Source organism: Pristiophorus japonicus, chromosome 7 (genome assembly GCF_044704955.1).
Source record: "Pristiophorus japonicus isolate sPriJap1 chromosome 7, sPriJap1.hap1, whole genome shotgun sequence".
In the NCBI taxonomy this organism is placed as follows: domain Eukaryota; kingdom Metazoa; phylum Chordata; class Chondrichthyes; family Pristiophoridae; genus Pristiophorus; species Pristiophorus japonicus.
In genome coordinates, this window is record NC_091983.1 from 81047456 (window position 1) to 81060556 (window position 13101).

Genomic DNA, 13101 nt, shown 5'->3' on the forward strand with positions numbered 1-13101 from the left:
CCAGCATTGTATTTCTCATCTGAGCTGTTGGTAGCCATTCTGTGGATTCTGTGATCCCATAACTCGTCGCCACTGTTAAGTCCTGACTCTAATATACTGACTTACATGAGACACATGCTGAAGTCAAGGTCACTCAGGATCTGCACCTTTAATTCCAGCTCTCCAGTGCTGCACTTGCCTGAGACCTCCCTTTATATACCACAGTGGGTCAGGTATGAAGTGTCTCCTGCAAGTGCACCCCTGGTGGTAAGGTATGCTTATTGTTACAGGTCATATCCAGTTACAGTCATGTATAGCATGGTAAGATACAGTTATATACAGTAATGTGAGATACATGACACCAATTTTCAATGACTGATGTACCATGATACCCAGGTCTCGTTGTACCTCTTTTCCTAATTTGCCGCCACTCAGATAATCTGCCTTCGTGTTTTTGCCACCAAAGTAGATAACCTCACATTTATCCACATTATACTGCATCTGCCATGCGTTTGCCCACTCACCTAACTTGTCCAAATCACCCTGCAGCCTCTTAGCGTCCTCCTCACAGCCCACACTGCCACCCAGCTTAGTGTCACTTGCAAACTTGGAGATATTACATTCAATTCCTTTGTCTAAATCATTAATGTATATTGTAAAGAGCTGGGGTCCCAGCACTGAGCCCTGCGGCACCCCATTAGTCACTGCATGCCATTCTGAAAAGGACCCGTTTATCCCGACTCTCTGCTTCCTGTCTGCCAACCAATTCTCTATCCACGTCAGTGCATTATCCCCAATATCATGTGCTTTAATTTTGCACACCAATCTCTTGTGTGGGATGTTGTCAAAAGCCTTTTGAAAGTCCAAATACACTACATCCACTGGTTCTCCCTTGTCCACTCTACCAGTTACATCCTCAAAAAATTCTAGAAGATTTGTCAAGCTTGATTTCCTTTTCATAAATCCATGCTGACTTGGACCGATCCTGTCACTGCTTTCCAAATGTGCTGCTATTTCATCTTTAATAATTGATTCCAACATTTTCCCCACTATTGATGTCAGGCTAACCGGTCTATAATTACCCGTTTTCTCTCTCCTTTCTTAAAAAGTGGTGTTCCATTAGCTACCCTCCAGTTCATAGGAACTGAACCAGAGTCGATAGACTGTTGGAAAATGATCACCAATGCATCCACTATTTCTAGGGCTACTTTCTTAAGTACTCTGGGATGCTGACTATCAGGCCCCGGGGATTTATCGGCCTATGTTTCAATCCCATCAATTTCCCTAACACAATTTCCTGCCTAATAAGGATTGCCTTCAGTTCCTCCTTCTCACTAGACCCTCGGTCCCCTAGTATTTCTGGAAGGTTATTTGTGTCTTCCTTCGTGAAGACAGAACCAAAGTATTTGTTTAACTGGTCTGCCATTTCTTTGTTCCCCATTATAAATTCACCTGAATCTGACTGCAAGCGACCTATGTTTGTCTTCACTAATCTTTTTCTCTTCACATATCTGTAGAAGCTTTTGCAGTCAGTTTTTATGTTCCCAGCAAGCTTCCTTTCATACTCTATTTCCCCCCTCCTAATTAAACCCTTTGTCCGACTCTGCTGTATTAGAAAATTCTCCCAGTCCTCAGGTTTGCTTTTTCTGGCCAATTTATATGCCTCTTCCTTGGATTTAACACTATCCTTAATTTCCCTTGTTAGCCACGGTTGACCCACCATTCCCCATTTTGTTTTTACTCCAGGCAGGGATGTACAATTGTTCAAGTTCATCCATGTGATCTTTAAGGAACCAGTGCATAGAGTAGGCCGAACAAATTTAAACAGTCAAACCTTGAAGAATTACAGACAATAAAAGATATCACAAGAAATAGAAATAGAGCATGGGCCACAGGACCCCATCTGACCTTTCTCAGCCACAACCAAGCCAGACTGGCTGTAACAGATTGCCTGTGCCACTGAAGCAAAGCCTAAGCCCTAAGGAAGTAATTTTCACTATTCGAGGATGCTTAATTTGCCACCTATGCTGGGCCTCTCATATTGTCAGATCATTTTTATAATAAATTACAGAAAAATTCATGAATAGTTACAATGATATGTCTTTGTTTTGTAGATGACCCCTTTGCAGTTGACCTTAACTCAGACTGGAGCCCACCAACAGAGGAATGGGGAAACTGGACAGGAGAGGAAACCTTAACAGCCCAGGAAGTAGGGAAAGAGAAGCTGAAGGTAATAATGAAAAGGTACTACCTAAATAGAACTGCTAATGAAAAGATTCAGAACTTCTTAAAGTCCTACAATAAAACTCAAAAGAAGCTCTTTTGTTTATGTTCCAATTCAGTTTTAATAGTGGAAGTCAGTTGCAGAATACTTCACATCAACCAGCACATAGTATGTGACTGAGCTATGCATAGCATGGTGCAGATTGATGTTTTGAAAATATTTAACTTGTCTCCTTTACTGTAAGCTTCCGACTAAGTCTTTTTTAACCAAATTTAATATTGACCGTCATGAAAGTACAGCTTTGTTGGTGACCTCAGTACATTTTTAAAGAGAGAATTTGGTTTTATACAGCAGCTTTCATGACCACAGAAGTCCCAAAGCTCTTTACTGCCTATTAAGTATCTTTGAAGTGTCATCACTGTTGTAATGTAGGGAAACACGACAGCCAATTGGCACACAGCATGTTCCCACAAACAGCAGTGAGATAAATAACCAGATAATCTGGACTGAATCATAACTCCCAAAAACGGGTGGGTAGGGTTCGATGAGATGTTAAAACGTTACCTGCGGCTGCGGCCTCCTCCTCCGGATTGCTCCCCGCCTGACTGGACGCCAAGCCTGTTGCTCAGGCTGACTTCGGAGTGGAGAACCTGTCAAACCAAAACTATGCATGCTGTGGAGTCAAACTTCACAGTATGCGGGGAAACCCGAACTTCCGGGTTTCCCGACAGAAACTTTGCCTTTCCCTAACCCCCCCCCCTGCCCCTGCTGCCTAAGCAACTTGCCCCTGTCCAAGATTCAGGCCTCTGTTTTAGAAATGTTGGTTGAGGGATAAATATTGGACAGGACAAAGGGGTTCCTCCCTTACTCTTCTTCAAAAGGAGCCATCGGATCTTTTACGTCAACCTGGGAGGGTAGCCAGGCCCTCGGATTAACATCTCGTCTGAAAGTTGGCACCTCCAACAGTGCAGTGCTCCCTCAGTAGTGCGCTGAAGTGCCAGCCTAGATGCAATAACTTTTAGCACCTATAACAGAAGAATGTTCCCAATGCCATCTATCTAATGTGAGTGAGAGACCAGCACTTAAAAAGGAACTCCAATGACTTCCTTGTGTTCCCATTTTTTTCCATTGTCTAGGTATCTGAAGAGGAAGAAGAAAAATCTCAGGTGAACCCTGCTGGCAGTGGCAAGTCAAAACGAAAGAAGAAAAAGAAGAAGGGCAAGCAAACAGAAGATTCTGTTGGAAGCGAAGAGGTATATTCACTTTGTAAAATCCTAAAAAAAGTAAGAGGTTTAGTTTGATCAGCCTTCAAGTAAGTCAGAAATTAAGCATTTATTTTAAAATTTGAGGAACATCTTGATCTTTGTTATACTAACAACAATAAACACTTATTGAGCATCTTTAACAGAGCAAAAATGCTCAAGGCACAAGGCAAGGAAGAGGGAACAGACACTGAGTGGAATTTTTATGTTTTTAACATTTTTGGATGAATTTTCTGCTCATTCAGTTGAGGAAGAATAGTGCTCGGCAATGTAATAATTTTCCTCTTTATTCCGTGTCAGTATCTTCAATTTGAAAACAACAGAGAACTAATAGAATCATTTGCAAAACCAATCCTATAAATAATTTCTTCTGCAATTCATTTAAGATTTTTCGATGTGATACGGTATTATGCAAATGTCATTAGATTATATAAAAACAATCTACATACCTATCAGCTTTCAAATGGATCCAGAACTATTAGGACTTTCAATATAGCCCAGAATAATAAGTCTTGGAGCTAGATTAACTTTAGACATTTATTGAATATTAAAAGATTATTACAAGTAAGTAATACATCCAAATACTCATAAGATACCCATCAGAGAATAAGAGCTTTCCTATCCGAGGTGTTTCATAACCTAGAGTAACAAAGGGCTCAATTTTCCCCAGTGATTTTTACCGTATTTTTGGCACGCGCCACTTTTTTTGGCCTAAACTTTTAAAATCCAAGTTTCCCCAAAGATTGTGCGCCAGCGTAACTTAGTTAGTTATGATTTTTTTAGGTTAGCTTTTTTTTGTGTCATAGGGGGCGTAACCTGATGTCTGCGCCAGTTTTTCACAATAATGCAAGTTTGGCCAACTTACATTTCCCCCAGGACAGCGTGTGTGACCACTCCCGAAAAACCATCTGGGTACTTAAGAAAAACCAGCACACATCAAAAATCGGTGCAGAAGGACGCCACTCTTTTTCGGCGAAGTTGTGGAGGGAGTCAAGAACACATAAATATGCATCATCAAGCTTAACATTTTTCAAACTTAAAACTCAAAAAATGGAAGTTTCATGGAATTCTTTAAGTTTTGATTTTTTTTTTTAAGTGCCACGCCACCACCAAACATCTCCAAAGTAGGCTCGAGGGTCGGCGCGTCGGCCAGCAGAATCGGTCCCTTGCCCAGACACTGGCTTGGGGCACGGCTTCAAAAGAAGCCCTTGGCGGGGGTGGGGGGGGTGGGGTGGAAGGTGAATTGAAGGCATGAGAAGCCTTACACTATGCCATTATGTATCAAATGAAGCCCCGGGGGCGGGGGGGGGGGGTGGTGTTTCCCGGTCAATGTGCATGCTCAGACCTGGGTGTGGGCCATACTAGGGCCTCGACCTTGGGGAGAGAGAGAACAAAGTACCTTGTCCTGCCTGCTGTTTTGAGCTTCTTGCAAAGGTATAATTTAATCATGGGGGCAATACTGACAAGGCCATATCTTGTGCAGGCCTTCTGCATGATGGTGCTGCGGAGAAGACAATTGATTCGACGTCATCGCATAAAGAACCTCAGAGCACATAGGATGATGGGCAGGAGGCCTCACCCACGCCCGGTATATCGAGGCAGGCATTCGTACCTACACCTGAGTGATGCAGACTGTGTCAGACGGCTGCGTTTCCACAAACAAGTTGTAAATGAGATCTGTGATTTAGTAACAGCAGACCAGCAACCTAGATGCGTCAGGAGGACTGCTTTGTCAGTTGAAGAGAAGGTTACAGCTGCACTTTTATTCTATGCATGTGGATCGTACCAGCTCACAACTGGGGATGTGTGCGCCATCTCTCAACATGCAACACATATCTGCATTCGGCAGGTGACTGCTGCACTATATGCCCGGAGGAATGACTAGATAAAGTTCGACATGACCGCCCAGGCAATGCATGAAAGGGCTGCGGGCTTCTCCAGGATTTCTGGCTTCCCAAAGGTACAGGGCTGCATTGATTGTACCCACATCGCCTTGCGGGCAGCTTTGGAGGATTCCGAGATGTACAGGAACAGAAAAGGCTTCCACTCCGTTAATGTACAGCTCGTGTGTGACGACATGTATCGCATCATGCATTGCCTGGGCGGTCATGGGGAACTTACCATGGGAGCACCCATGATGCATTCATATTACGCGGAAGCGCGATATCTGCATGTTTCAGCAGCAGCCAGAAGGGCAGAGCTGGCTACTGGGAGACAAAGGGTACAGCCTCGCCACCTGGCTCATGACGCCCCTGTACGTAACCCGGACGGAAGCTGACCGGGAATGCAACATGTCGCACATTGCGACGTGCAGCATAATAGAGAGGACCATTGGCATCTTGAAACAGCGTTTCCGATGCCTGAACCATTCCGAGCTACTTGCAATGCTCCCCTGAATGTTATGTGCAGCATGCTGCATAACTTAGCCATCATGAGGTAGCAGCAGCTGGTGGTAGAAGACCAACCCGAGGTGAGAGTGGCTGATGATGAGGAAGAAGCAAATGATGAGGAGGACAAGGAAGCCATGCAACTACCTGAACCCGGAGCACAACGGCGGAGGAGAGTGGGTCGTCGTGCCCCTTTAACGATTGTTCAAGTCTTGCGCCAGCAGCTCATCCGTGGATGTTTTGTTGCCTGAAGGCTCAATGACAACTATTCCAAATGGACCATGTTTACTGTTTGGACCTGTTCCGTAATGTTGTATTGTGTTAATGGAACAAATGATGGAAATGATTATTGTTTACTTCAAAAAGTTGTGTTAATAATGGAACAAATAATGTAAATGATTCAATTATAATATAAAATATATTTTATTCAAAAGTTTAACAAACATTTGTTTGTACTCGACTTTAAAGTTTGATACAAGAATATTTTTATTAAAGTTTTCAGTTAAGGTCACTTACAAACTTTAACATCACTTCCAAACTCTAAGATCGCTTAAAAACTTGAAGATTACTTACAAACTTTTAAACTTGTAAATTTACATAACTTATAAAAAACTTTTAATTTGAGAACAGTTACAACAATAATAACAACAACAGCAGCAAAGAAAGGCTGCGCCCATCTCTCCTCCACCTCATTCTAAGACCACCCACTCCGCTTGGTCTTGGTAACTTCACCACCCCTGACCGCAGGAGGTGGCGCAGCGTTTCTCGGGTTGGTACCAAGCTTATTCTTTCGAATATCTTGGGGGGGGTGGGGGGGAGCAGGCGGTAATGTGGAGGGTATGGCTTGGGCCTCTTCAGAGGCTTGTCTGGGGATTGGAGCGGGAGAGGCAGTTGATTATGTCAATGGGCGAGTGGTCTTGACGTATTCCCTTATTGCAGCAGCTAACTCCAACATTCCCTCCCTCATGTGCCCTGACAGTGTGTCAACTACCTGCAACATTCCCTCCCTCAGGTTTGCCAACAGTGTCTCAGCTACCACATGCCCTCCCTCATGTTGAGCAACAGTGTGTCAACTACCTGCAACATTCCCTCCCTCATGTTCACAGACAGTGTTTCAACTACGTGAAATATTCCCTCATGTTTACTGACAGCGCATCAGCTACCAGCGACATTCTGTCCCTAATGTGCACCGACATTGTATCGCTGCCTGAGACATTCCCTCCCTCATGTTCCCGGACAGTGTTCCCATTTCTCGTGAGAGTGTTGTTCTCCCGACAGTCCTGATACCTCATCTCCCACCCCACTGATCGTGTCCAGGAGTGATCGTGTAAGGTCAATGCTCTCCGCACTCATTGCCATCATCTGAACCACATCTGTTAGATCCTGTACCTCAGAAGAACGCTCCTTCCCACCTCACCCTGGGTGTGGCTCGCTGCATCCCACTGGGACCCGCAGCCTCGGATTGTGGGGCCCTGGGTGTGCCTTGCTGCATCCCACTGGGAATTGCAATCTCGGACGGTGGAGTCCTGGGTGTGCCTCGTTGCACCCCACTGGAATCCCCAGCCTCGCATTGTGGGAAAGCATGGAATGTCCCAGCAAGACTCGTACCACTCAGGAAAGGGGGTGGCACCTCGATGGGCGGCACCTGCACCTTCTCCAAAGTGAGTCCAACAGTGGGGACTTCATCTATCACCTTCCCCTCCCCCTTACCCCCATGCTCTTGGTCTGGAAGGTGGGATTGGAAGATGTTCTCCTCAAGCTAGTCCGTGTCTGAATCATCATCTGCATCGTCACGGTTCTCCTCAAGTTCTGCAAAATATAACAGAACAAACAAATAGTTAGCAGCAGAGGAGGGGGCAGGATGGGTGGCATGAGCAGGCTCACACAGCGCAGGCCAGGCAGCAGATTGATTTGAAGGACCATGATGAATGATAGCACATTGCATCAACCGAAACATAGTTGACGGAGACATCCCCATGAACTGAAACATGGCTAGCCCGCGCAGTACTTAACATTTAGCAAAGCCGGACTCTGGAATTTGCAGGACTTACTCTCTCCCTCAAGTGTGGGCCCAGCTTGTGCAGTGGTGGTTGCTTTTCTCTAGACAGAACCCATCAAAGCAGCGACTCTCTCTTCCAAGGGTGTCAATGGCTACAGATTTGCCGGGCCTCCTCCTGTTCGAGTCCTTTCCCATTTGTTCTGTGCCACCTTCCTCTCAAAGATGAAAATAGAACTTTTTAGAGAGGGTGTCTTTCTGCTGGGTGGGACATATACAGCTGATCACATTTACAATTGCAATTCCATTGAATAAATGAAAATATTACTTACACTAACTGCTTGACCAAGGTCCTGCCACTTTTTGCACTGGCCTCCAGACCTCTGGGTGGACACCATTGCACAGTAATCTTCTGTAACTTGGTTCCAGCGTTTCTTCATTTCTTTTGATGAAACTTCTATGTGACCTCTGCTGGTGTCCAGCTCGTGCCATCTGGCCTCAATCACAGTAACTAGTGCCTCCATTTCATCCTGTAAGAAATTCTTGATCCTTGAACTACGTTGCATATTGTATTGCAGCTCCGATTTTTCCAATGAGAATTAAAGTTCTCACACATAACTGGCTCTTTAAAAATGGCCGCATGCATACCGGGAGCTGTACTGGGCATGCACGCCCATAGCAATCACGTCAATAACTTCCTTTTTTTTCTCCGCGCATGAGCAGTGGGTGGAGGGGCATCGTTTTTTTGGGCGCAGAAATAAGGCTCCACCCCCCGAAGCTATAGGACAGGCTGCGCGGCGCCAAATTCAAAAAATAGAACGGGGAAACTTGCTACTTACTTTTTTGGAATAGTTGGGGCCAAGAAAAACGGGCGTAACTCTGGCAATATGACAAAAAATGGTTTGGGGGAAAATTGGGCCCAAAAAGTGCACAACTCCATCTCATATTTGTATCTTTTACTAAAACACACCTACTTTGGTCACAGGATTTAATGTATCCCTATCACCATGTGCTATCCCAATGTCTAAGCCTGACTTAAACCAATTCTGTCTAGTTCTGCAGTATATCACATGACCTGTTTGACACAAAACTGCTAGCTTGCTGTATCATGCTCCAGTTTTTCGAAGCTTATCTAGTCTCACTACTTTTCCATCATCTGCCCAGCATGAGAACAGTTCATGTCTTCCTTATAACAACTACAGATTTATTTTAACCCATTCATTGACACTGTTAACATGGTGGCATAAATATATAACAGCCACTAAGCGATCAGATGTAGAATTTAGGATAAATTTCTTTACAAATAGAGTTGTGAAAATGATTTTATTCAGGATGGCCCTTCGTTTATTGAGAGCCAGCCTTACTTGCCTCTAGTGTTTCTTGGGCCTCCAGCAGCCAATTCTTCAATGGGGACTCTGTCTCCCAACTTTCTGGCCGCGGCATGTCACGTTCTCCGGGAATGCCACTAAAATATTTAAATGAGGTTACTGCAAGGTCAGCTCAGTTTTGCTGCAATGCACGAAAGGACCTGAACCAGCCCCATAGTATCCAAACATTGAGCGTTCCTCTTGCATCCACTGATGTCAGTGGTGGCGGTAACAGTTAAAAGACAGTCTCATTCAAGCCTCAGCAGCTTTCCTACACACCTTAGATGTAAAGCAGTCCACATAGAATCATACAACCTAGAAGGAAGCCGTTCAGCCCATCGTGCCGATGCCAGCTCTTTTGAAAGAGCTCTTCAATTAGTCCCACTCCCCTGCTCTTTCCCCATAGCCCTGCAAGTTTTTCTTTTTCAAGTATATATCCAATTATCTTTTGAAAGTTACGATTGAATCTCCTTCCGCCACCCTTTCAAACTGTGCATTCCAGATCATAACTCGCTGCGTAAAGACATTCTCATCTCCCCTCTGATTTACCATTCATTGCTCAAAGAGTTAATAAAAACAAATAAAACATGATAATTAAAATAAAATATATTTGAATAATAACCTCACAAATAATTGATAGAAATTTCTATCAATTATTCATGAGGTTATTATTCAAATATATTTTGCAGAAAGAGATGAAATAAAAATGACAACAAAAGAAAAGGAATATGTGATTTTTTTTTAAACTAAAAGCTGTCCTTAGTTTTGATAAGTATTAGACTCAATTATTAATAAATTGATGATTAAATAAAACAAAAAACAAGATGTATTGATCTTTTAATTCTAGGTGACACTGGAAAAACCCAGTACTAAATCACAAGCTGAACTTGGAAAGACCCATATGGTTATTACTGGCTCTTCTGAGGTCCATTTCATTTTAACGGGTTCAGAAATAAATAAGGTATGGCATCATTTTTACGTCTGGGGATCTTTCAGATAATGGCAGAGATAGTGCAATACTTTGTATTGTCTTTGACGTGATCGTAGTTATTTCTGTATTCTGTCTTGTTAATAAGAAGCTTTGTAAAGTTTGAAACCTTTGGAGATGAAATTCCCCTGTTGTGTGCCCCCTGAAGGCGCTAACGGGGCGGGAACCTGTTTTCGCCTTGGGGTGGGGTGAGTGCTACCGGCTCCTGCGAAATTGTGCAGGGTTTAGTGGAGGCACGAACACGGTAGCGTCACACCCTGCCTGTAGCACCCCAGGCCGCCACGCAACCGCCGATGATGTCATCGCCATGCACGGCGACCCTTTTCCACCCTGTGGCAGAAATTGGCCAGCGCCACGCGAGCGGGGTCAGCGCCAGCCTCATGGGTCATGAACTGGGCCGACCTCTGCTCGCAGGGCGGAATTTAAAGGGGAGGTGCGCCACCAGTTTGTCATTCCGGCCGACTCACCGGTTGACCCATCTTGGTACCCCGTGGCATGGTCCGGGCTGCCATCGTGCAACCCGCCACTCCATCTCGGTGCAGGCTGCGGTCATTACACCACGCTGCCCTGGTGGCGAGGTGGAGGCCCTCCGAGGTCCTGCAGAGTTTGCAGCGGTCCTCCCCTTTAACGGAAGGGGAGGGGTGTTGAAACGCGTCTGTTACGTGGAGAAGCCGCGTAGCCATGCCGATTCCGCACAATAGCGCCCCGAATACCCCCCCAACAGGAAGTGGAGCACGCGACATTTCACTCCACTTCCTGTGAGGGAAGGTAACCCTAATTTCGCGGCTGGGCGGAACTTCCGTGCCGGGCTCAGAAAGTCCCGCTCCGACTCAGTTACTGCCCCCAAACAGGGCGCTGGGGAATTTCTCCCCTTTGCTTTCAAAAACTCCTGGGACAAGGATACAGTTTCAAATCGATTACTCAGATGGACAGGGGAGAAGATGTTGTTACTCTTAAAACTTTGACAAAACCAAATTAGCCTTGTGTAGCAGGGGAGGGTACTGTAGACTCGCATTGACAGTGTCTACATAATATTTTCTCAATAAAATTCCTGGGCCCTAATTTCATCCTTGGAGTCATAAAGGCAATTTAGGCAGTAACTGGGCTGTAACTTACACAGAAACATAGAAATTTACAGCACAGAAGGAGGCCATTTCGGCCCATCATGTCCGCGCCGGCTGACAAAGAGCCATATTGCCCTCGGTCAGCAGCCCTGAAGGTTACATATAAACCTATAAACAATGAACAATGGCAGAAAGGTAAAGAGCATCCGGCCCAACCAGTCCGCCCCACACAACTACAACACCCCTTACACCAAAACATTCTACACTCCACTCCAACCGGAGCTATGTGACCTCCTGGGAGAGGCAAAATCAGATTAAAAACCCAGGCCAATTGGGGAAAAAAAAAATCTGGGAAAAGTCCTCTCCAACCCATCCAGGTGATCAAAACTAGTTCAGGAGATCACCTTGGCCGTGTTCCATTCCCTGCAGTACTTACCATCGTATCTGCGCCAGCCAATAAGAGGTTATCCAGTCTAATCCCACTTACCAGCTCTAGGTCTGTAACCCTGCAGGTTACGGCACTTTAAGTGCCCATCAAAGCACCTTTTAAATGTGGTGAGGGTTTCTCCATCCACCACCCTTCCAGGCAGTGAGTTCCAGACCCCCACAACCCTCTACGTGAAGAAGCCTCCCCCTCAAATTCCCTCTGAACCTTCCACCAACCACCTTAAAATTATTCCCCTCATAATTGACCCCTCCACCAATGAAAATAGGTCCTTGCTATCCACTATGTCTAGGCCCCTCAATATTTTGTACACCTCAATGAGTTCTCCACTCAACCTCCTCTGTTCCAATGAGAACAAACCCAGCCTATCCAATCTGTCCTCATAGCTAAGATTCTCCATTTCAGGCAGCATCCTAGTAAATCTCCTCTGCACCCTCTCTAGTGCAATCATGTCCTTCCTATAATACGGCGACCAGAACTGCACACAGTACTCCAGCTCTGGCCTAACCAGAGTATTATACAATTTAAGCATAACCTCCCTGTTCTTATATTCTATGCCTCGGCCAATAAAGGCAAGCATTCCGTATGCCTTCTTAACCACCTTATCCACCTGGCCTGTTACTTTCAGAGATCTGTGGACAAGCACTCTGAAATCCCTTTGTTCATCTACACTATTAAGTGGCCTACCGCTTAATGTGTATACCCTTTCCTCATTAGCCCTCCCAAAGTGCATCATAGCTGTCGGCCAGTTGTATCTCCTGTGCTTTCTCCATCCACCACCTGTTCTTTAGGTCCCGGGTTTTTTTTATTGGACTTTAGCCTTTAGCCGACTGTAATGCTGCTTTGCTGCTCCCGAGTTGGGTTGCTGTTTAAGACTCAGAAATGCCCTGCGCTTGCAATCTATTATTTCTTGAATCTCCTGATCATTCTCATCAAACCAGTCCTGGTGTTTCCTGGTTGAGTGACCGAGCGTCTCTTTGCAGGCAATGGTTATGGTGGCCTGGAGGGCAGACCAAGCGCTGTGGACATTCTGCGTCTCGGGGTCATCAAGGCACGGCAGGTTAGCTGTGAGGTGCTGACTGTAAAGGGCTCTCTTAGCTGGGTCCTTAAGTGCCCTGGTATTGACTTTTTTGTGACACTGCTTCTACTGCCTCCTTCGCTTCGGGGCTATGTTGATGTCAATGATGGGTTGGATTAGGCGGTAGTCCGTCCAGCAGTTGTCAGCTCCTGTCATGGCATGGATGATGCGCACATCCTTACAATCCCTGGCTCGGACGATGACATAGTCGAGCAGGTGCCAGTGTTTGGAGCGAGGATATTGCCATGATGCCTTGTATTTGTCCATCTGTCGGAACAAGGTGTTGGTGATGACAAGTTCATGCTCTAGAC

The 13101-nt window shown here is 45.3% G+C and overlaps 1 protein-coding gene across 3 annotated transcripts in view; it reads left to right on the plus strand.

Annotated features, from left to right (window-relative positions):
* The window catches only part of LOC139267174 (protein LYRIC-like), a 133942-nt gene that overhangs the window by 95167 nt on the left and 25674 nt on the right, over positions 1–13101 (plus strand). Inside the window, exons 8-10 of one of the 3 annotated variants that reach the window (XM_070885096.1) lie at positions 2094–2209; positions 3340–3456; positions 4949–6202. In XM_070885096.1, the coding sequence (XP_070741197.1) occupies positions 2094–2209; positions 3340–3456; positions 4949–5350 (635 nt within the window). In that variant the 3' untranslated portion in view covers positions 5351–6202. Of the gene's footprint in view, positions 1–2093; positions 2210–3339; positions 3457–4948; positions 6203–10062; positions 10177–13101 lie in introns of those variants that run through there. The other 2 variants (XM_070885097.1, XM_070885098.1) reach the window with 2 other exon arrangements.